General features: G+C 47.8%; 1 protein-coding gene across 1 annotated transcript in view; it reads right to left on the minus strand.

The window, feature by feature from the left end:
- LOC119458638 (saccharopine dehydrogenase-like oxidoreductase) overlaps nt 1-24,406 on the minus strand; it is an 88,576-nt gene that overhangs the window by 21,408 nt on the left and 42,762 nt on the right. The window contains exons 6-8 of the mRNA XM_037720482.2: nt 18,792-18,934; nt 8,923-9,040; nt 3,240-3,359 (exon numbers count right to left, since the gene is read on the minus strand). Of these exons, the coding sequence (XP_037576410.1) occupies nt 3,240-3,359; nt 8,923-9,040; nt 18,792-18,934 (381 nt within the window). The remainder of the gene's footprint in view (nt 1-3,239; nt 3,360-8,922; nt 9,041-18,791; nt 18,935-24,406) is intronic.

Here is a 24,406-nt window from a genome sequence, read left to right on the forward strand (position 1 = left end):
GTTACAATTGAGGGCGCGTTAGAATTGAGTTTATACGGCAAGCGTTTCTTTTTCAAATTTTCGTGCCCAACCTGCATATACCAAAATCCTCTTTATAACAAATTTTTTCGGGAATTTGTCAATTTCGTTATATCCAGGTTTAACTGTAGTAGTAGTAGTAGTAGTATATGAAAAGTAGTCCAATTATCAATTTCAAGGAGGATCCTACATCGACTGGAATAATGCATGGTGTTCACACAAGCAATGACCCAGAGAGTAGTCTGCATTCCATGCATCAACATCTCATTATAAAAGCATCAGATAGCAAACAAATGAAAATGGGGCATACAGGGTATTCAAGTGGCACTGAGCAAATGGCTTAACACTATTGTAAATTTGCTATTTACTGTAATTCTTTTTGTACCTATGTTGAATGTGTATTACCGAACTAAAACAACAGAATTCCCTAGCCATGACAATAGCATCCAAATATTCAAAAAATTTCATTCAGCTTCTTTGGGTTGAAAATAACTCGAAAATCCTGTTTACTAGTTAACAATAAGACTGGGTTTTATGCTTCAAAGGTGCAACGTGCCCTATGAGGGACACTACAGTAATTTTTCATGTTTAGAGCACTTGAACCAAAATGTTACTGCATTCTGTCTTGACTGGAATGTGGATGTTGTGGCCTAAGTTAGAGTCTGTGGCCCTGTGCAAGGTGGAAGAATGTTACAGCCGGTAAGCCACCACAGGAAGTACAGTGCAGTCCACTTATCATCATCATCAGCCTATATTTATGTCCACTGCAGGACGAAGGCCTCTCCCTGCGCTCTCCAATTACCCCTGTCTTGCGCTAGCTGATTCCAACTTGCGCCTGCGAATTTCCTAACTTCATCACTCCACCTAGTTCTCTGCCGTCCTCGACTGCACTGTGCATCACATGCCACAGCTGTGCGAATACTTATGGCAATCTTTTAGCGTGCATGAAATCCATGACAGACTCGAGTAACAACAGCACACTTTGCGTGAATAACGGGGTTGGGATCAAAGATGGGCCATTGTCAATCTCATCACTGCCACTGCTGTCATCGACTCCGTCACACAACGCCGACATCTGTTGTGCAAACATTCCCCTCGTCGGAGATCACTTCGCAGAACAAGGCCGCACTATCTGCGCCCATAAACTCCTCCATCGAAGCAACACCTGTTCCTTTAACAGTAGCAACGTGCTCCCAAACCTCAGTAATTGTCATGATATGTACAGAAGCGCGCGAAAAACAAAAAGACATTGCCGTGTTTGCCATGCGGGGGCGATGACGAAGTGGTGCGATCGTGTGGCGCGTGCCGGTGTTCTGAGCTGCTCAGCGTTGAAGGCCAGCCGGCTCTCACTGGACGCCCGGTCCAGACAACCCAGATCACGCACTACGCTGTCCTCGGATGGAAAGGACCTGCGTTCCTGCTAGGCAACCGGTCCAGGGAGCCAGGTGAGCAGGGCAACCGGTCTAGGGAGCCTCAAGGGCCTGTGTTCCTGCTGGACAACCATTCCAGGGAACCAGGCGAGGTGGCTGCATTCCCGGGCCACTGCCACGACCAGCCTGCTTCCACAGGAGAGAGCAGTAGCGAGAGCTGTTGCGCAGCTACCACGGCTGTGTCTGCTACCGTCGCTGCTGCAGCTGCAGATCCCACGATGCCGTGGGTAGGCCCATGATGATGTTGTCTAGCCATCAGCCGACCCTTCTGGACCGACATCGGCCTCTACGCGTCAACGGGCTGAAGGCAAAGGGAACGCACGGTGAGAGACTTCACATTCTACAACAGACACTCTAGTAGCAGCTTCAGGACTGCATGTGTTAGATAGCATACCTTTTAAGTACCTGTCCATCGTCAAGCTTGTAATTTGTGTTGTTAATATAGATGCTGCGTTTGTGTGTACTCGAGTGGTCGGTTTCGTTCCTTGGTGAGTGGTCCTGGGCCCAAACCTCATTACATTCCATCACAGTAATGTCAGCGGCTTCCACAGTGTTGGTTTCACTATCACAGGGAAAGCCCACCTCGTTGAAATAGTTGGCCAGTGGTTCCAGCCTTCATGATCACGGCGCTCTTGGTTTTCAGAATCGTCAACATCGTCGACTGCACAAGCTCATACTTCTTTGAGTCTTGCAAAATTTGCAGCTTCGTCTCAAGCGGCACAGCTTTATGCTTTGTTGGCGCCATCATCTGCAAACTGGGCTGTCTGCTGCTTTGGAGCTGCGTCCACGGCGCATTTCTGCACTCGCTGAGAGAGAGAGAGAGAATTGTAGAAAGGGCGGGCGCCACCGTACCATCACTTTCTCTCTCTCTATACGCATATGGAGCACAGTCTTATGCAACACACACGAAGCAGCTGGCACCCATCTTCTAGCGCAGTGCGCCAACTCCCGAGGCTCTCCGTGGCTTTTGAAATCAGTGCACCAAATGGCGGCAGATACGAACTCACATAGGCAAACTTTTTGTCCTGTCTCGGCATCGTTCGTGAACTTAGCAACGCAAATGTCAAGCTCAGTCTTCATACAAAACGGCGTTCACAAGGCACAATTTTGATTGCTGTATTCTACATGTAGTCATAACATAATGTTGTATGTTTTTTTTTTCTTTTTTTGCACTGCACCGCCAGATCTGTTATTTGTATCTTGAGCCTCTTCTGGCAATAGCTGAAACTACGCAAGAAATGGTGGAAAACGTGTTCTAAATCATACAGCGGCAACATTGTTGGACAGTAAGCCAGTAACTGAAAAAAAACATTAATAATAAAAGAAAAGAAGAAGTTGATGAAAGAAAATGACTTCCTAGGCAAGTTGGGGTTGAGCGGTCATCATCATCAATGACTTCATCACAATAATAACAATCCTAATCATAATCATCATCACGATCTGCTTGTAACTTTTTTAGATGGCTCTATCTTTGGGACTGGCCCATAAAAGAAGCTAAAACAGCGGTTAGAAAGAGACATACCTGACACCTTGGCGGTAACTTGCTAAGGAAGGCACTGTCTCCGAAAAAAGTGTGTGTGCGCACACACACACACACACACACACACACACACACACACACACACACACACACACACACATACACACACGCGCACACACACACGCACACACACACGAGGTTATGGTTGAAGAAAAACGTGCACTCGCCAAGGGAAGAATGAAAGAAAAAAGCTTTTTTGACATTTCGGTGCCCAATACGGGTGCCTTGTTCACAGCATCCAACGTACTCACCTTTTCGAGCAACCAGCGGCCACAGCTGCACATGCTCAGCAAGCCAAACATGGCCGCCACAATGACAAGCCCCACACCAGAGAAGAATCCTGGAACCCGCAGATACGTCTGGATTTGCACCTGCACAGAGCGCAATATAGAAACCTTGAGCCACGTTATGAGCACAAAGAAGTTTCAGTGCAACCTGCCTTCTTCTATGCCTATGCCAAACTATGCCTTCTTCTGAACACTCATGTCAATATCAATCAGACAGAAACTTGGGCCAGTTGGCACAGCCTACCACACGTACTCATGTAAGACCTGCACTCTTTCTCTCAGAATCTTAGCAGGGTGCACCTCATACACGAGTCAGGCATGCAACTACCCACTAAAGCCAGAGACGTCACAAATGATGTACAGAATAATGCCAACACTGACTGCACACACATTTATTCAAAACAACAACCACTGATCAGTTTTTTATTGCTCTAAAGGTTAGTCCATGTCTTCACCAGAGCTTACTACGCCTTGTCGGCACACTCCCAAAAATGGTCATCTTTGTTTCTGTCCATGCCATGGGACATTCTACGAACTATGAAACTTTTAGTGGCAGTATCCACCCTACCCAATGTGTTCAAGATGCAATCTATGGTGAAACAGTTTTTTTACGTGAAACATTGTTCATTTCGGTCAGCGTAGGGGTTAGCTCGCTAAAACCACATGTACAGTAAAAGCTGGATGATACGATCACGGCTAATACGAATTTCCGGATGATACGAATTTTTCTGTGGTCCCGGCCCACCCCCATTACTTTGCAACGTGCTAGAGAACGGTTGTTACGAATCGATTTTCAGCCTGCGTCGGTTGATACGAATAAACGCCGCCCCACCGACGGCCGCGAAAGAGAACAGCGCGCAGTCACGTGCTTTCTCTCCTTCTCTTTTGGTGCGGAGGCGCGGCGCCGGACAGCGCGGACTCCGTGACTGGGCCGAAGAGTTTGAAGCGGTGGCGCTTTTGTACTTTTCCTCCTTTTCTGCAAGCCGTCAGATGGAGTGGCTGCTGCGCTTCGGGCCGCGTTCTTCGTGTTTGCGCCATTTTGCCCAGTCGCAGCGAGCTATGTCTCGCAAGCAGAAAGCACTCTCCTTTAAAGAGAAATTAGACATTCTTCGAAAGGTCGATGAGAATCCCAAGAGGAAGCGGACGGAGTTGGCTAAGGAGCTAGGCCTCGCAACGTCAACACTGAGCACAATTGTTGCACAGCGAGACTATCATGAAAAACGTGCTTTCGTTCAACGTCAACGCGAAGCAAGTGAATTCGAACACGCTTATTTCGAACATACCGCGCACCGACAATGCTCTTAGCAGCGCGCGAAATCACGGGGCGGCGCCTCGGACCGGCATTGCTCCGACACCGCCATAGAGCAAAAGCTCAGGAGAGACCCCTCAATGCCGCGCGCGAAGGAACGGGAAAAAAAAACCCGCGGCGGAAATTTCACCCTCTCTCAAATTGCAAGGTCGCCGTTTCTGCATTGCACCGGAACAAGCGTGTACGTGCCGACTAGAGTGTTCTAGACAACCTATTCTAGCACACACTAGTGCCGACGTCTCAGCCACGCGAATAAAATGGCAGTGAACCCTTCTCCTCTATTTTCTAGTCACATTTTGACCTTGCACGCTGCGGCAGCAGCGCAGAGGGAAGCAGCGGCGGAGGCACAGTTGGGCCAACGAAACTGCCACGCCTGCAAACGCTCGCTTTCCGATAACGGCAGAAAACGAAACTTCAGGGGGCGGCTAAAATAAGCTGGCGCCAGCACGGCGGCGGGCGCGCACGGAGATGTGCGCACGGAGTCGAAGGTGAGAGAGCTACGAGGGAGTTGAGAGGGAGGGCGAGGAGAGCCACCGAAGCGGCGGAGTTGATGCAGCCAAATCCGCTTCCCTGCCGCCCTCCTCCCTCACCTTCGACGGTCTCCGCACGCACCCGTGTGCCGGCGCCACCCGCTCGCTCCCTGAAGCTTCGTTTTCTGTCGTTGTCGGGAAGCGACCGTTAGCCGGCGTGGGCAGTTTCGTGGCCCGCGCTTGCTATGCGCTTGCGCACCGCGATATTTCACGTCTCGCACCGTTCGTGCATCGTGCTATGGTGCACGAATACTTCAAAAATACGTCCTTTTAATTCGAACAAATTTTCGGGCCCCTTCGAGTTCGAATTATCGAGATTCGACAGTAGTTTTAATTGTGTTTCGATGATACGAATTTCGGCTAATACGAATATTTTTTGTGACCCCGTGAGATTCGTATCATCGAGCTTTTACTGTACCTTTACATGTATGTAACAAGATGTAATGAAAACATGTAATACACTAATATCTGTTTTATTTTTGCAACCGTACTACCCAGATGCCTTACTTTAATCAGTATACAGTCACCAATGGATTTTTCTAGACTCCAAAAATTTGGACTTGATGAATCTTGGAGGCCGCCTTGGTGTATTTTCCGTTGGCTTGGCCAGGCTTGACTACCAGTGGCCCGCTCTATAGCCTCCAAGATTGGGAGGCACACGCTATCAATACAGAGTGCGTGTCATTCTCCAGTCTTGGAGGCCATGCCCGCTCTTTCTTGGCTGACAAAACGCACAAGGGGATGCCACTTTTTTTTTTTTGTTCTTTTTCGGTTAGCCCTATCATCATAATCCCTTGATGCTGAATCCGTCTTTTTACTTTTGGTCACCATTCTGCACGTAGTGTGTCCACAGAGCAAGTGTGTCTCGGAGACGTCGCATCTTTGCGTGTCCTTGTGCGGCTTCGCATTTCTGTGCTCGGCACCACCTCCGGTGCCTTCGCGAGAGCCAAGTGGTGTGAAGAAACATGGCTTGTTTCTTTGATCTCCATGGGGATTTCCATTGACGAAGATCACCAACGCGGAGATGCTCTTGTCCACTGTATACGGAGACTACGTCACTTGCGTAAATGCAAGCAAATCTGATCGCCTCCAAGCATAGTATGATGCAGGGCATCATTAGAATATTCTTAAGCCATTCTATGCCTCAAATTTTTTCTTTTGGCTGAACGGATTTTTTGGACTTTGATTTCTCTATCTTTCAGTCCCCACGAAGTCCGGAAAATCAGTTGGCAACTGTATAATATATAGTCTTCTGCAGAGGCTGTGGGTTCAGCATTTACAGACAAGTTAACTTTTCTTCCACTTTTATTTCTTTTTCTATTATCAAAATTAGGAAACATTAAAGTACGTTCCTCCACAGTATTTGGGGATTCTGTCCAGCTTATGTCCTGGAAGAGGTGGTCCGTGAAGCATTGGTGGCGTGATCATGAAATTGGTCCCGAGTTTTCAACCGCCCCGTCACCATCTACACATTGGGCACGCATGATGTCAGTCGGGCAAACTATCCGACTGGCTGCCCACAGTTTGTCATCTATAATTATTTCAACTTTGTGGTGAACAAATGTTGTTCATAATAGTTGGAATGTTGGTAATTTGTTTCTGTTTTGTTAAGTAACAGAAATAGAACACACAACAACAACCTATCACAACACTCAAGCACTTCTGGCACACAGCAAGTGTCGTTTGAATGTGTTACAACGTGCTCCATGTTGACGCAAGCTGCACGGTCAGTGCCGGTCTCGAGCATTCTTTTCGTGAGGACCATGAATCACAATTGTTGCGTTGTGGGCTACAAATCTAGCGATTGGCGACATGTCAAGCTGCGACATTGTGTCTCTCCACAAGGTAACATGCGAGCAGAGTGGCTGCAGCGCATCGGGCTGTCGGTACCCGATCGGCACCACGATTTAGGCGTTTGTGGCCGTCACTTTACGCCAGAGGATTACTACCACAATAGAGAGGTTTGGTTTCTCGGGTATTCCAGTAAATGCAGGCAGACTGGGAGTTTTGCCGGATTGGCAAACGTGAGTGACCTGCAGGGTACAGCCCCTGGTGGCGCAGAGCTCAACCAGAGAAACAGAGAGCTAGTGTAACAGTAACCAAATGCATTCTACTTTGCTACTGGTGTAAATTTTCAGCAGCAGTGTAATCGTGATCTCGTTGTCTTTTTAAATGTTTAAAATATTTTACATTTGGTTAAAGCAATATTAGGGCCGCGTTGCTGGTTGAGCTCTCAACAGCTGGCTGAGCTGTGCACCACCAAGTGGCTGCACCTGCGCCCAATCGTCAAAACGCGCAGCTCACCTGCCGGAATACTGGACACGCTCAACACTGCAAAAGAACGCTCGCTATGTGCGCTGCTTGGATAGCTGTCGCTGGGGATCGATGGCCAGGCGGTAAGCGGAGAAGTTGGAGAAACTTTGTGCGCTGGCTCCAAGACACCGGAAGTAGACGACACGACATCACATCACGACGCTGAGCCAGTGAACGCAGAGCTTAGCCCTTATCGCTTGATGAATGAGTTGTGGAGGAAAAGCATGGCTAGGGAGGAGGGTAACTTGTAATCATCTGCAGCTCTCTTGATATGAGACATGTGGTACAAATGTTTTACTGTAGCCTGTAGCTACACCCTACGAGTCTACAAAATTCGTACAAACCGTTTCAGGGAACCTTCAACACTTTGCCTATTTCCATCGATAGCATGTTATCGATGGTTACAAATTCAAATTTTCGCGCTCTCTGAGCGCTTCTGGTCAGCTAACACCATCTAATGGGTTAAAGAGAAACTATTTTATCAGTTTTGCTTTTGCGTTTCTCTTTTAAACTGCACGGCGATTGTTAAAGTGCATTCATAGTCGGGGAGTCGAGCGCTCGTAGTTTCAAAGATGGCATCGATGTCGCGTGCCGCTGCTCCACGGAAACGGCGAATTCCAATGGATTCCGATGCATCCGGGCTTGAATTTCTGGATTATGACAGCAGCAGAGACTTGGAAGACGGCTTCGATTCATCAGACGTTAGTATGGACAGCGAAAGTGCATCAAACCGCCCCAGAACGTCAACAGGCATCCACGAGTGATTTTCGCTTTCTTCTCGGGTAGTTTCATCGCTGCTGCGCATTGATCTAAGTACATCCGACGTGTTCTAAAGGTTCCTTGGGCAGGCGAACAACGTCATTTGGAAATTAACAGTCAGAAATGATCAGAAATTAACGGCCGGCGGCCACGCAGAGAGTGGAGTTATGTGCACGAAGACGGCCAGGAGTGGACTTTGGCATTGCGCTCCGGATTGCCCCGCAGCGGTTCGTAAGGCCGCAGCGGTTCACTAAGGCTAATGTCTTCCGATGTATCTAAAGCAATTTTGTACATACAGAGCTTATATTTGCAGGATTATTGCATGTGGCCCTTGTGTTCAAAGCATATATTTAGAATATTTTTTGTTTGTTTTGTGCAAAGCAGCATTGATGTTTTTGTCTAACTTCTTTTGCGTTAGAATTTTTGTTTCGATAGCTTTTTTCAAAATGTTGTTAATAAATATGTTGTTTTAAATTAATACCATTGGAAAGATAATTTCCTCCTCTGCAATTTGATACTATACACTTTAACATCAAACATTTTCTGTGGCAGGAAAAAAATTGATATTTCCTAGACCACCTGAAAACTACTGATTTTCCAGTGGTCACGAAAGTGTTAAAAAAAATACGTCTGAGCAACTAGCCCAATGTGAGGTTCTCTCGACTGTTGTTGCCCAGATGGCGCTAATGAGCTGAAGTTGGCTGGCTAAAGGACTTCCCACGATGAGTGCACTGACCGGCTTGATGCCGCAAAGCTGGTGTCGGAACATCTCGCTGTGGATCATGACAGACCGGTCACTTCCCAGGAATGGCAGGCACCACCCCTGGGCCACGTCACTCCAGAACAGGGTATTCCTGGAACACACCGGCCTCAACATTTGAAGGCCAACTGCAGGATAATTTCACTCTGACTAAAAACATCCTAGGTCGTAAGATTGCTTGCTGCTTTTAAACACTTATTTCTCAGTGAAGATCAATAAAAAGCTATGTAGGATATGAGACATTTCTGAGTTGACAACAAACTCACGATTTGAGATTAATGAAAAAAAAGGAAACTTAAATGTCTATACCCGGTAAAAGCATGTCTGTTTGTAGGACAAATGCCTCTGCCCGAAGATTTCCAACAGGTACTCTTATCTTACATCAATGCAAGCTTTTTTTTTTTCGTTCTTTCTTTCTTGGCTCGTTTATGTAATCACAAAATTTCTCAAGTTTTGCCCCATTTGTCTGCTCTGAAAAAAATTTCTTCCCCTCTGAGTTGTGCACCAGTTCGGTTGTTAAAATTGCACAGATTTTTGTATTTATAGTGACACAGTTATAATACTAACTTCAATGACTGCTTTATATTTCAAACTGTTCTATTATGGTTGTATATCAATATGTTTTATAAATATTGTATAATAATCATCTATCCTCTAGATTTTTGTACACTCCTTGCTATTATCCCTGATGAGATTAGCAGTGGTCTTAAATAAACAAATAAATAAGTAAATAAAACTCACACCATAACCTACCTTCAATTGACTTAACCTCATCACTCGACCTAATTACCTGCAAAAGCTGTTTCTATTCCCTCAGAATAAGGGGTGTGCGAACACAGAATAGTAGATTTGAAATCGAATATGGAATTGAATCAAGCAATAACGCCAATATTGAATTTAGTGTCCAATATCATAAAATATATCACTAAGTTTAATGCTTACAAATTTTCAGCAACACACCGCTGCAAGCAATCAGTAACTTGGGTACATGGAAATCAAGACATACAGTCTACACTTACTAAAGAGAACTCCAAATTATTATGCCAGCACCGATTACAGAGTTGTGTGGGACGCGAGCGTGGCTGGAAATCAGCAGACAGAAGCGAGTAGTGCGTCCCTGAAGAACAAGCAACAAGTAACTTTTATTTTCTAATTGTACAGCCTCTACGGCTCGGTTGCGCACCCTCGCACCACTTCCCATTCCCGCACACAACGTGATAAGATTTCACCGAGTCAAAGATAGGAGAGGGTGTCTGGCTGCTGCTGTGCGACAGTGAGGCCGCCACATCCCTTCCCCTCCTAGTGAGTTAACGAACATTCATAGGACGATTTAAATTGTTCACAAGTCCATACGACGGGGCGCCTGAAGGCTCGTCCACTGCATGTCCTTGTGACTTGGCGTGTTTGAACGAGTAGAGCCTTGGAGGGTGGTGTCACAGGTGGTGTTGCATGTGAAACGGTGTCTGCATCTTCAATGTGCGCTTCTTCTTCTTCTTTCTGGGGTTTTACGTGCCAAAACCAGTTCTGATTATGAGGCACGCCGTAGTGGAGGGCTCCGGATTAATTTTGACCACCTGGGGTTCTTTAACGTGCACTACAACGCAATTCAATGTGCGCTGGCTTCAGCCGATCGAGTGATACCACTTCGTGACGACCGTGCATGTCGATAGTGAACTGCTTGTTACCTCGACGTAGCACTCGGAATGGCCCGTTATACGGTGGTTGGAGTGGCCGATGAACTGCGTCATGGCGCACAAACACGTGTGTGCACGAACCGAGTTCTGATGGTACGTACACCGCGCGCGGCGCTGCCCGTCGTGGTGGCGTAGCTCGAAAGTTTTCCATTATGTCTCGTAGTCTAAGTGCGTAGGCTGCGGTAGCTGTACAGCCATCTTGCAGTCGGACTGCCCGTGACGAATTCTCCTGGAAGGCGCAGTGTCGTTCCATAGACCAGTTCTGCCGCGCTGCAGTCGATGTCTGTCTTGACAGCTGTCCGTATTCCCAAGAGAATGCGTGGTAGTGCTTCCATCCAGTTGCGCTCTTCTGTTGCGGCGAGCGCAGACTTGAGCTGGCGGTGGAAACGCTCCACCATGCCGTTGCTAATCGGGTGGTAGGCGGTTGTTCTGATGCGAGAAGAACCAATGAAACAGGTAATGCTGGCGAAAAGTGATGATTCGAACTGCCTTCCACGGTCGGTTGTTATTATGGATGGTGCACCGAAACGAGCAACCCAGTGGTGCAAAAAGGCGCGGGCAACCGTGTCAGCAGTGATATCCGCTATAGGTATGGCCTCAGCCCAGCGCGTGAATCTATCAATGCATGTCAGTAAATAGGCATGCTCCTGGCAAGGCGGCAGAGGTCCGACAATGTCGAGGTGGACGTGGTCGAAACGCGCGTCTGGAGGTGCGAGCTTTGCCAACGGGGTCACAGTATGACGATGAATTTTGGCACGCTGACATGGTATGCATTCTCTTGCCCAGCAACGCACGTCTCGGTTGATACCTGGCCAGATGAACCTTGCTGTGAGCAACTTCTGCGTAGCTTTGATTCCAGGATGCGACAGCTTGTGAACAGAAAGAAAAATGCGGCGACGTAGATTGGCAGGCACGAAGGGACGTGGGTTGCCCGTGGAGGTGTCATAGCAAATCTGGCCGCCTGATCCCGGAATCTGCATCCACTGTAGTTTGAGGGCCGTTTTTGTTGTTAGGAGGCCTTTTAGCTTTTCGTCTTCTTTTTGGGCTGCCGCCAGCGCATCGAAGTTAACTGCTTCTGGATCGTTGACGAAGTTTATAGCGGTCCGCGACAGGGCGTCGGCAACGACGTTGTCGCTCCCTTTTACGTGGCGGATGTCTGTCGTGAACTCGGAGATGTATGCCAGTTGCCGAAGTTCACGGGCCGTGTGCGTGCCACCGTCCAAATGCATAGAGCAGAGAGCATAGGTCAGCGGCTTATGGTCGGTTAAAATGAAGAACTCGACGCCTTCCAAGAAATGCCGGAAGTTGCGTATACTTGAGTAGACGGCTAGCAGTTCACGCCCGAAAGTGCTGTAGCGGCGCTCAGTAGGCGTCAGCTTCCTCAAGAAGAATGCAGTTAGGTGCCATGTGCCGTCGCTCAGCTGTTGCAACACGGCACCGATGGCCGTGTCTGAGGCATCGACCATTAAACACTGGGGAATTCCTGGCTGTGGGCATGCCAGGAGAGCCGCATTTCCCAAGGCCTGCTTGCTTTGGTTGAAGGCATTTTTCGCTTCTTCGCACCAAGGCAGGTCATTCGAAGATCCTTGCGTTGCCTTCAGCAGTCCGTGAAGTGGTTGTATGATATGTGCGCATTTAGGCACAAAACGGCGGTAGAAGTTTAGCAATCCGAGAAATTCACGGAGTTGGCGCTTGGTGGTCGGCAGTGGAAAATCTTGTATGGACTGCACTTCAGATCGGTGTGGCTGTACTACCGAGTTCGAAATGATGTGGCCCAGAAATGATAACTCAGGCATGCCGAGTTCACTCTTGGCTGCGTTGACGATAACGCCGTGTTCAGATAGGCGCCGAAAAACAATCCACAGGTGCGCTTCATGTTCTTCTGGGGTGGTGCTCGCGATAAGCAAGTCATCCAGGTAGGTGTGACAAAAATTGAGGCCCCGTAGAGCACCGTCGATAAACCTTTGGAACGTTAGACCCGCGTTGCGAAGGCCAGCGCGGTCGTTTGAACCCCGGTGCCACGGCGGTAGCCGTGGTGCCGGGCGCCGACGCGAAGCGGCGGTCGTTGGGGTGCTGCGGAGCGCAGCGTAGCAACACCCCAAATAAAAAATACTGCTCCAGTCAGGTAGACTGCTCCCTCCCTGATAGTGAGATTATATTTGGATCATCAAAACAGTGATGCGTTTATAATACCACCGATCCCAACAGCAGGCTAGTCACCACCAGCCCAGCATTTTCTCCGTCAACGCCTCCTCCGTTCCAACGGCGGCGGCTAGAAACATGGTACGCGCGAGCGGCGCAGCGTGGCGCCAGCGGTCGAGCGCTGTATCTACTAGCAATTGGAAATACGCTGCCCGATCTTGGAGGCCGCCATGTTGGATTTCTTGGCTTCCAGTGCCCCCCTGTATAGCCTTCAAGATCAGTAGACGTACGCTATTCCCTCGTCTCCGAGGCCATGCCCGCTCTTCCTTGGCCGACAAAACGTTCTAAAAAGCTGCACTTGCTTTTATTTTTTTTTTGTTCGGTCCGTACGCTGTGTGTGGGTGAAAGCTTGCGAGGGTCAGCCAGCAACCGCAATTTATTCTCACGCACGCGAGAGAGGAAGGCGGCCGGAGGCGCGTGCGGACTTCGTTCGCTCGCGGGGCACGGGGAGAAGGCGGCGGAGACGGTGGGGAGTTGCATTCTGCTCTTGCGGCTGCCGACGGAGCTGCCGCGCAGGCACCGTATCTTGAAAGCGATCTGCTGTGTGGCCGAAGTGTGCGCCCGCGATCTGCGATGGGTACAAAGGGCGTGCGCCGAGTGCCACTAGCTTCGTATGCGCCGTTTTTTTTTTCAATTTTTTTTCCGACGTTCGCGTTGAAGCGAGAATAGACAGAGCGAAGGTCAATATGCAGTCATCGAGCGAGATGTGTTCATGTAACCTGTGCGCGCGTGACACCGTGATTATTTAGTTAATAAACGCATATTTACAACTTTATACGGCCGATAAAACTAACATCCGTACTTCGTATCGCTGTCTATTAATTGGCTATCGCAATCGATGCTCCGCCTTTTGGGCGAAATTGCGACATTTTTCTTAAGCCTCACAATTTTTTTCTCTTGGGGGGGGGGGATGTTCGGACTGCTCGATTTTTCAGTCCCCGCGAAGTCCGGAAAATGGGTCGGCTACTGCACTCGGAAAGTGAAGCATTCAACTGTGTGCCACCCGTTCTAAATGCAAAGCATCCCGATGCTCGTGTGTCACACAAGATTTTTTTTTTGGATGACTAGGTATCAAGCGCTGCCACAAAATCGTTTACACGCGTGGATATTATCGCTTTCTAACGTGGCTACTGATTTCACCGCGCACGAAATGTTTCATACAGATCTATTTCTACGAAAATAAACGGTCCCTGACTGCACTACAAGAAAAGGGATGCTAAAACAGAATTAACCAGGTCATGTTCGTGTTGTTTTAAACACACGAGAAAATCTATATTTTAATTTTCAACAATGACAGGTCGATCGATCTTTATTGCAGTGGTTTTCTCACTACACTTTGTTATTTTTGACACATTTTGCTCGGTTCTGCATATTTCTGAACATCTCCTCGCTTTGTTTACTCAAGGCAAACCGCAGTCTTCAAAGCAAATGCGCGAAGAAGCGTTTCCATCACATTATGGCATTTAGGGAGTTCGATGAAATACCGCAAGGAGCTTCTCAGCTTTGCGATATCAACAAGTTCACCAAGTGGAAGTGAACTTGTCGCTCTTTATCCGGTGCAGCCAGAGATAGCACGGCGCTTGCTGTCGCTCTTTCCGCTTAAACTGGTATCACGAAAAGTGCTTTCCCGGACTCCCGGCGGTTGCTGCACCCGAGCATGCAGCACCCGGGCATTTCCTTTCGTTTTGTTTTAAGTCTACGAAAGGTACATATACACTAAATTATACAACATGCAAAATCTGACCTCGTTGATGACTCGTACGCGTGGCGTGTGCGAGCGATGTCTGTCTGCTTATCTCCTCCGGCGCGGCTTAGATCCACCATCTATAGTGGAAAGTGATCACCTGACGGCAACTGACCAATCGGCGGCGCGGCGGCTAAGAGAAAAGGGCTGCGGTACTTTCTAGGTTCCAGTGACCTTAATTGGGACCTACACGCTAGAGCTTTCTCGTCTCCTGTTTGCAGCTAAGGTTGCAACTAAGGCTCGCCCTATCGTCACGTTGAACGTTTCAATTCCCAGGTGGTGCAATTGGCGATAGACGCCGTCAAATCCGAGACTGTTTGGCGCAGTTAGGCGCAATTTTCGTCGATTGTATCAGGATGGCGCAGTAAATCACAATTGGCGCACTTTGGCGCAGTTGACGCAGGAGTGGAATCACTGGTGTCAGATCAGAAAATTCGCCGAATATGGAAGTGAAGCAAAGAGAGCTTCTCCTTCTTTTTCCTTCCTCCATGATTGTGAGGCCCATTTGCGCGACAGACGAAAGTGCAGAGCACGCATCGCGTGACTTGATCATCCCTCTGCACATGGCCTTCATTGGTGCTGTGCAGGTCGACCACAGTGGGGGACGACATTAAAGCGTAGACGCCTTTTCATTGTCAGGTTCAGAGTGATTTACAGGTGTTGGCAAGTTTGCCCAACGCTCCCTGCGCCCTCTCCCCCTCTCGTCCATCTGCCGTCCGTGCGAACGCATGCAACTGGTCAGTCAGTGTCAGTGGCATAGCCAAGGAGGGGGACGCACCAGAATACAGTCAACTCCCGTCTATTCGACGTAGCTTAATTTGACTTATGGCTTAATTCGAATGCACTGAAGAGCCCCAGCTAGAAACCATACATTGCTATGGAAGGAAAACTCATTCAGTTTGAACGTAATAGCCTGCCACTTCGGTTCATTCGATTCCCCTCACTGAGGCCCCCTCATACTCATAGCGACTACTAAAAATGTGCAAACAAACTCAACAGACGATGCTACTGCCTTTCTCTCTTTTGAGGATTTTGTCAATGCCCACAACGGTGTTCAGGTTTGTGGATCACTCACCAATGCCAACACTCGTGGCAAGATGACAGTTGAATGCTACTGGGGCAACTTTAAACATGTTGGCACTCTGCCACACGCTGGTTCAGCCACGCTTCAAGAGGAAGAGGCAAATAGACATTACAGACTACTTCAAGTAGTAAAGAAACACTGTAATGCATTAATTTTGCTGCCATTTGTAATTTCGACCTTTCATATACTTCAACCAAATCTTGCAGTCTCCACAGGGGTCAAATTAATTGAGAGTTGACTATACAGGGTGTCCCAACTATCATGCACCAAGATTCAAAAATATGCAAATGTCACGTAGCTGGACAGAACCAAGGTAATGTTTGCCTTCGGTTGGAGATACTTCGATAATTAATCAACTTCTCAAATATTATAATTGGACAAAAAAAGTGGCAATGAGAAAATTGTAGAGAAACATGAAAAACTTGATACAGCTTTCTGTTGCTCAATACATGCTACATAAAAGTTTTTCCAAGTGTGAAAGAAGCCCGTGAATACAAGCAAAATTGCCAAGTGAATGGCTGCTCGAGGCACTTTGCGTGTATTTGTGGGCTTCTTTCAAGTGCATCTACATCCGAGTGAGTTCAGGACCTGACACATGCTTCGCACGACTGTTAATCAGCAAAAGCCGACTTTCTCCCCTCAAGATGGTATCACTTCCTCGCCTGGAGCTCCTGGCATGCGTAATAGCAGCGCGGCTAAGCTGCTACGTGAAAAGAGTACATTTCCTTCAGCATGCCCCAGTTTCCGCCTCAATGTTGGAATAAATGGTTGTTTCCGTCTCGCGTCTGCGGACCAGTTCTTTCGCTACACTCCGAACAAATTGCACTGACGAGTACCAGATTGTGCTCGAACCACAACCGGCCACACGCACTGCAGCTGGCTCTGAAGTTCCGGTTGAGAAACTCGCGTTGAAACCTGGCCGTCGCACCGGGGAAGGTGGTACTAGCATTGCCGAGGCATGCACCACCGTTGTCAGGTGCTTGGATGGCAAGACGACGCTGACATTTGGCCTCAACATCACGCTCCCGCAACTTGGCGGCGGCGGCTCTTCGCTGATGTTTCACCTGCGCTTCGGAATCCCTTGGGCTAGAATCAACTCCTCGATGACGAGCCTTTTCCCGAGCGCGTTCATTGTGGATGTATCTCCATCTAATTACTTCAAAATTAAATCTGTCCGTTATGTAAGACAATGAATGGCTCATATCCCCGTAAACGTGGCCTCCACATTACAACGACAAAAGAGAATTGAAATTCTATGCTGGAATGATTAGCAGCAACCCAGCCAGCTGTGGAAGCAGATGACAACGACGAATGTGGGAGCAGTAGCACGAGCGCAAACCGAGGGGCGCTAACGAGCCAGCTGCAGAAGAAGACGATGACGCTCGAGTTAATGCTGATGATGATATATTTTTTTCCTACATGGACGCCACCGAAATCTGTGAGTTATAACAAGTTTCGCTTGAAAAATTCCCGTCTGTCAAGGTAATTTCTGCACGTCTCGTTTTTTTCTGATTATCATGAGGAGGCATGCTATATCTTTTTTGATGAATCAGCAGTCTGTTACATTCAGGTGCACTTCTATTTTCTTGTTTAAAATCCTCAAAAATTGGCTGCGTGTTAAATTCAGGGGCACGTCAGAATCGGGTATATACCATGACAAATAATGGTTGCCAATATAACATTGGATCCAAAAGCACGACACTCATAAAGTGTGGAAAAATGGCAATTAGGAATGGTGTCAGGAAAGGAGACAATCCTTCTGAAATTATTCAGTGCATGTTTGAAAAAAGTATGCATGATGCTAGGTCATTGGCAACAATTAGTTGCAAGGACTAATGGGCAATACTTTGTCACTTGCAATTGTATAATGTCGAGTAATGCTAGATCCCAAAAATCAGCTTCACCACAATAGAGCGGTCTTACGCGGTGAAGCATACGCGACGTATTGCGGTGAAGCATACTAAAAGCGAAAAGGGGGCAACTGTCACCAGACACAGCATCTACTCCTTAATTATGCACACGTACACTGGCCACTTCCAGTCACAGCATGAGCACTGATATGCCTAACAAGTGTACTGGCAGGCCTTCAGAGCCATTTCAGATATGCCTGTGGCAATGTGAGCCCCTCGGAGCCCTCTTGCAGCCCCTAGGGAGTCTGCCAAAATCGGATGTTGACTGTACTTCACTATGGTGTGTGAACTGTTAAGCCATATTTTAACTACTTCCATTTTTGTATAGTGTTTATCTCATGAATTACTTCTGTTATGCTCCTCCTGCTTGGTCCTCGCACCGCAGGGTTTTAAATAAATAAATAAGAACTAGCCCACTTCGCAGCTCGTGGAGTAAAGCAAAGAATAATTTGAGGACACCTAAGCACTCCTTATGCATTGTGAATGCAAAAGCATTAATGTCCAATTGAACGCCGCTGAGCAGTCCTTAGAGTTACGAACTCCTCGCAGACAAGTGAGCATGTTGACATGCTTTGCCAATGCCTCCTTGATAGCACAAGGCCGGTGCACTTCGATCCGTGACGTCATGCTACCTTGCCAAACTGCCATTGGGACGCTTCCGAGTAAGCCGCGGTGATTTTGACGTCACCGCTTTCGTCACACCGGGCTTGGCAATGGCAATTTCGGTCCAAGTAGCAAGATGTCATAAAGCAGAGTGCACAGACCTGCTACTAGGAGGTGCTGGTTTAGTCCAGTTGGTAAGACACTCGCCTTTCAAGTGTGGTCGTGGGTTCGAAACAGACTACCGTCAATGTTTTTCCTTTCGGATTTATTCTGTTGTTTTATACACAATTTCTTTACAGCGATTACCAAGGCGAAGTTAGAACAGCAGGCAAGAGCTTGTGCAGACAAGGAACGCACTGATAACACAGGCTTGCTAGAGTGAGGGTGACACGGCGATGCCCTCTCTCCTCACTCAACACCTGGCATGCCAGTAGGTGTGCCCTTTCGCCCGCTCTGGTCCATCAAGGCGTGTGCATGACGTGGTGTTGCAGCCAATGGGAATTTAGGTGCCGTTTTACGGCTACAAACACTGGATTTCGCTCAATGGACCATTTGATGCTTTCACATAAAAAATGCAGGAGCCTATTTGCTGTCTGTGATGTGCATACCTGCGATCCAGACGGGTGTGGCGTGGAGGAAGTGGCTTGGTGAAGAGCTTCTCACGAGCCTGGCGACGCAGATCGACAAGCTCAGACGCATGCGCCAGCCCGTACATGGCACTCTGCCAGGTGCCGTAGTTGATCTTCATGCCCTACACACAGGAACACACACCCTCAACCACGTGTGACAGACAATCAATTACGAGCACAGGCCATAATTGCATCTTAGATTATGAAAAGATGTTGCAGTAGATGCCAGCATTCATGGAGGCATTGAATAGTGATGCACAGAGAATGCATACATTAATATCTCTGGATACATCTACATGGATTCTACAAATACTGTAATTCTTTGCTAAAAATGTGAGAAAATGGCGAATAAGAATGGTGTCAGGAAAGGAGACACAATCCTTCTGCAATTATTCAGTGCATGCTTGAAAAACTTATGCAAGACGCTAGGTTATTGGCAACAATTGCAAGGACTAATGGGCAATGCATTGTGACTTGCAATTTGCAGATGGCATGTTGTTGTTTAGCAACATTGGCTTACAACGGGGCTGTGCAATTACTCAAATATCACCAAACCGAATTAAATAGTGAACCCGCAATTAATTTGAGTTGTAAATCAACTATCTACTATATTCAATATTTAGAATATCCAGTATATTCGGTGTGGAGACACGTGCCGTGATGCATCTGATATGTACCACTAAGTTCCTTGTGTTCGATGCGGCGCAAGCAAGCACCTAACTGTCGTTTTCACTGTAAAAGAGCACCGAGTGCGCTGCAACATACCGCCCTGACTGATGCAGTTGCACACTTTGCCTCAGCGAACACTTTTGCCCTACTGGATGCGCTGCCCAATGTAAGCCTGATCTGGGGATTGCACACATCGCGCCCATACAAACATACTAGCAGCAAGCATTCTGCAACAGTTTGCAAGCCCTTACATCAACCAGCAACGAATTTTCACCATGGCCATTAGGCCTAATTGGCACTGCATCACCATGCGCAGGCGACAAAAGTTACGATTTGGTGCCTAATGCCACAATCTATTTGCAGCAGCTGTGCAACACTCGGAAAGCCGACAAACCGCCTCCCAAATGAAAGTGGGTGTACAGGATGGCAAAAAAAAAAAGGTTCATGGGCAACCACCATCTTTGCGATACAGCCTGCGGTGGCCTCTCATAATTAATGCCGTTGTAGCTTTGAGCAATCCTTCACAAGACTAGCTTTGGATATACACGGCAGGCACGAAAGTGCCGTGACTGGTGCACTGAGTACATTTGCTCGGATGGCAGATGGATGAGCAAGAGGGGGAGCGGGGGGGACAGCATTGGCCCTTCAGGTTCGGAACATTTGACAGGTAGCAAATGATGCTGAACCCGACAAAAAAAAAAAAGCATCTGCTCTTTATATTTATTTATTACATACTGACGTCCGAAGACCAAGCAGGAGGAGCAAAAAAGGGAACATAGTGAAAGAAATGAACAAGTTATACAACACGTTATACTAAACATTGCTACTGACAGACAAGCATACACTAACAAAGATGATTAACCGTTTCACTGCCAGGTTTTTTTCTGACTGCTCCTCACCCCCTGCCGGGTATTTTTTTCATGTTGGTTCAGTGGAAATTTCATGCTAGTAATGCACCATGATACTCCACAGGACATGTAAAAATATTCATCAGCAGTTCTTGAATTTCTTCGTCCGTCAAAGCGCGGACGCACGTAGCGTGCTGACTCGCCACGGTGCTGCGCTCTGCCGAGACGAGACGACGCGGGTATAAACACGTGCGCTCCATCTGTTGTCTAAAATTCAATTTACAAGTCCTATGTATGACCTTTCCATAGATGGCGAGATGAACGCAATTTTTTTTTTGCACGAGTTGTCTCGGGAGTGGCAGGGAGCGAGTTTAAAAAGCAACACGAGTATACTCGGGGGTAGCAGGGAGTGCGCATGGGTGGTTTCACGAGTTATCTCGGTAGTGGCAGTTAAAGGGTTAAATATACATGTGTAGAAAAAATTTGGGCAACTATGTACCAACAGTTTTATGCACACAAGGGTAAAGCAAACACAACTTAGGTAATGCGTTGTCATAATGTAGTATGGCATTAACAACAACGTAGTTTACACGAAAAGATGCATAAGTCGGGAAAGCCACGTTCTGGAAAAACATCTGAAGGCAGTGCATTCCCCCCATATGCTAATGGTTGGCAGATAAAACGGGTGTTTGAAAAGGTTAGTATGTGCAAAGTATGGTGTCAGATCATGATTGTGACAATGTCTGGTCTGCCGGGAAGAAAAGGGGGAAATGAATTGACCGGCATCGATATTGAACTGCCGATTTTGGCACCACATTGGCGCCGACTGTGGTCAACCCGCACAGCACCAACGATGGCGACGTGTGGAGCAGTGGTTGAACTACGTGATGTGCAGTCTGTGCTTTTGTCTTTTGTGCTAATTTGGCCTTACGATAATGCACCTGCTGTAAAGATGGGAAAGCCCTTCTGTATTTTGGAGGAAAACTGAAAAGCAAAGCTTTCTATGCAATAAAAGATTGCCATAAAACACAGGTCAACTATTCAAGGAGTACTGTTACATAGTAGTTTGTACTGCTATGGAAAGACGTTGTGAGGAAGAGGAAGGTGATGCAACGCTGGCATCGATCAGTGGTATTGCTCTGCCCTGTGTTATAGAGCTATGCAGTTTCCCTCTATACACATATCCTTTGTAATTATTCTTCCCCGTAATATTTGGTAGAGGTATGGGATAGCATCGTTAGCCATGGCAGCAGAACAGACGTGACTTCCGCTGCGGAGATCCAGATCCGAGTTGTGGCAAGTGTATTACAGGAAGAGATATTATGATGCTGCCCAGCCCACTCAGACAGCACCGCCAAGTTGTCCTCTCCTACCCATTTTGTATCGAGCGTAATGCACACAGTGGTCACTACAAGAAGAAGCCGTTTATTGATGACACGGGAACGCACATATAGCTGCGCTTGCGCACAGCTTTGCCCTCCTTGTTCGCACAGTGTTGCTGCCTTGGCTGGCCGTTGCATCCTCCTTTCTTTGAAGAATGAAAACACTGAAAACACAGCACTGAAAGCACTCAAAGCACTCAACATCGATGCGTAGCAGTCGACACTACTAGGCTGTTTCAGTCTGCTGGAACCCGTGCGTGTAGGCCAGGCGGTCTGGGGGTCTTCGCGGTCTGGTAGATCGTCGCAGTGAATCTGCAATGTTGGGCACGCCTGGTGTGCCTGCTGGTGGTCGGTCCTGTGTGGCCTGCGGAGGTTCTTGCCGCTGCTGTGTGACTGCGCTCGGAGATGAATCGGGGGCGTCGTCGCAGTCGTCCGCCTGGTAATGGATGGTTCGATAGAACGCTTCTGGTGTTTTGCGAAGGTGCTGTCTATTTCGACGGAAAATCTGGGCATCCTCAGTCAGAACGGTGTACGATCTCGGGGCCACGAGATCTTGGACTTGCACTTTGATATCCCATCTACCATTTCGGAGGATTCGGACGACGTCTCCCTTCTGTAGTGGAGCTAGTGGTCTTCCTGTGGTCCTTGCTTTAACATGTTTTTGAACGAGACCTGAGGATGACGCTGAAAAATCTGGAAGTAGCGTTTTTAGACTTCGTCCCATTAGCAGTTCCGATGGTGAACGGCCATCTTCGAGAGGACACACCCTATAGTTGAGAAGGCCCAAACAGAAGTCCTCTTTTTTTGGTCTCAGTCTTGCCCAGAAGCTGCTTGACCACTTGTACGCCCTTCTTGGCGAGTCCATTGGACCTGGGAAAACGTGGACTTGAAATCGTATGCACAAAGTCATAACGAGCTGCAAAATCTTTAAACTCTTTTGACACAAACTGCGGGCCACCATCATTGCAAACTTCTAGTGGTATTCCATGCCTTGCAAAGATCTGACGTAGTTTATGAATGACAGTTGTTGCGGAGGTCTCCTTCAGGTGCTCGACTTCTGTAAAATTAGAGTAGGCGTCATAGACAACTAAAAAATGCTTTCCGGTGTGTTGAAAAAGATCTGTACCAACTCTTCTGGCCCATGTCATGTCTGGAACGGTGCGCTGGCACAGGGGCTCGTCAGGCTGTCGATAAGCAAACTTCTTGCAAACGTCACACCTGTCGATGAAATGGGTAATATCTGTTGGCATTCCTGGCCAATACATCAACTTGCGAGCCCTCGATTTGCATTTTCCTAAGCCAAGATGCCCTTGGTGTACTCGTCGCAGCATCTTTGTTCGCATGCTTGCAGGCACGACTACTTTGGTTCCCTTGAGGAGTACTCTGTTGACTACAGAAAGTTCTTGTGTGAAGGACTTTAGCTCACCTTCTATAGGCATTGACGACTGCAGCCTGGAGATGACGTCTTGCGCCATTGCATCACTGGCAGTTGCTGCCTGCAGACAGGATAGGGTGGCTGGTCCGACAACGGCAGTCAGGGCGCCCATGGCATGAACTTCAACGTCCATTGTGCCTTTTTCTGGTTGTTCCCGTGATGGTATTCGTGACAAGGTGTCACCAACAACCAATTTGCTGCCTGGAACATACTGCAACTCAAACTCGTACTTCAGCAGTCGAAGAAACAGTCGTTGCAGACGCGGTAGCATGTCGCCTATTTCCTTCTTTGAAATTGCCAATAATGGGTTGTGGTCGGTTTCGATAACGATGTCTTCCAATGACATAATCATTGAACTTTTCACAGCCGAATGTTACGCCCAGGGCTTCTTTTTCCATTTGGGCGTACCTTCACTCGGTTTCTGTAAGTGCCCGCGACGCGTAGCTTACCGGGCGCCAGTCTCCTCCATGTAGTTGGAAAAAGCACTGCTCCGAGTGCAAATGCTGACGCATCCGTCGACAGTTTTGTGGGAAGCTCGGGATTAAAGATAGCCAGGACGGGTGCTTCCGTCAGCATCATATTGAGCTGCACCCACTCACGCTCGTGAACATGCGTCCATTCGAAAACTGTGTCGTTTCTAATCAGGCTGCGCAAAGCCTCAGTATGGGCTGACAACAGTGGCAAGTACTTCCCGAACTAGTTCACAAGCAAGCGTTGAACGTCTTTCTTGGTCGTTGGCGGAGGCTGGTTTAAAACGCACTTTATCAGGTCGGGATCGGGCTCAATACCTTTGGAACTAATCTTATCACCCAAGAAGCTGATTTCAGTGCATCCAAAAATGCACTTTTCTGCATTCAAAGTTAGGCCCCCTCTGCCTGTGCCCTTTCCAGCACTTTGTACAGGTGTTCATCATGTTCCTTTTGCGTAGAACCCCACACTAGCACATCGTTAATGTACACATGTGTTCCCGGGAGGTCGTCAAATATCTGGCTCATTGTACGCTGGAAAACTTTGGGTGAAGATGCAATACCGAACGGCAGTCTGAGATACCGATAATGGCCAAACGGCGAACTGAATGTGCAAACTTCTTGTCTTTTTGTCGAGAGGAATTTGATGAAAACCACTGTTGTCTGCTTAAATACTTTGCATGCGCTAGATCCCCTTCGATTTCTTCCCGGCATGGTAACTGAAAGTGCTCTCTCTTCACCGCCCTATTAATTGCCCGTGGGTCCATGCATACTCTTAAGTCTCCATTTTTCT

This window comes from Dermacentor silvarum, chromosome 7, assembly GCF_013339745.2.
Source record: "Dermacentor silvarum isolate Dsil-2018 chromosome 7, BIME_Dsil_1.4, whole genome shotgun sequence".
NCBI lineage: Eukaryota > Metazoa > Arthropoda > Arachnida > Ixodida > Ixodidae > Dermacentor > Dermacentor silvarum.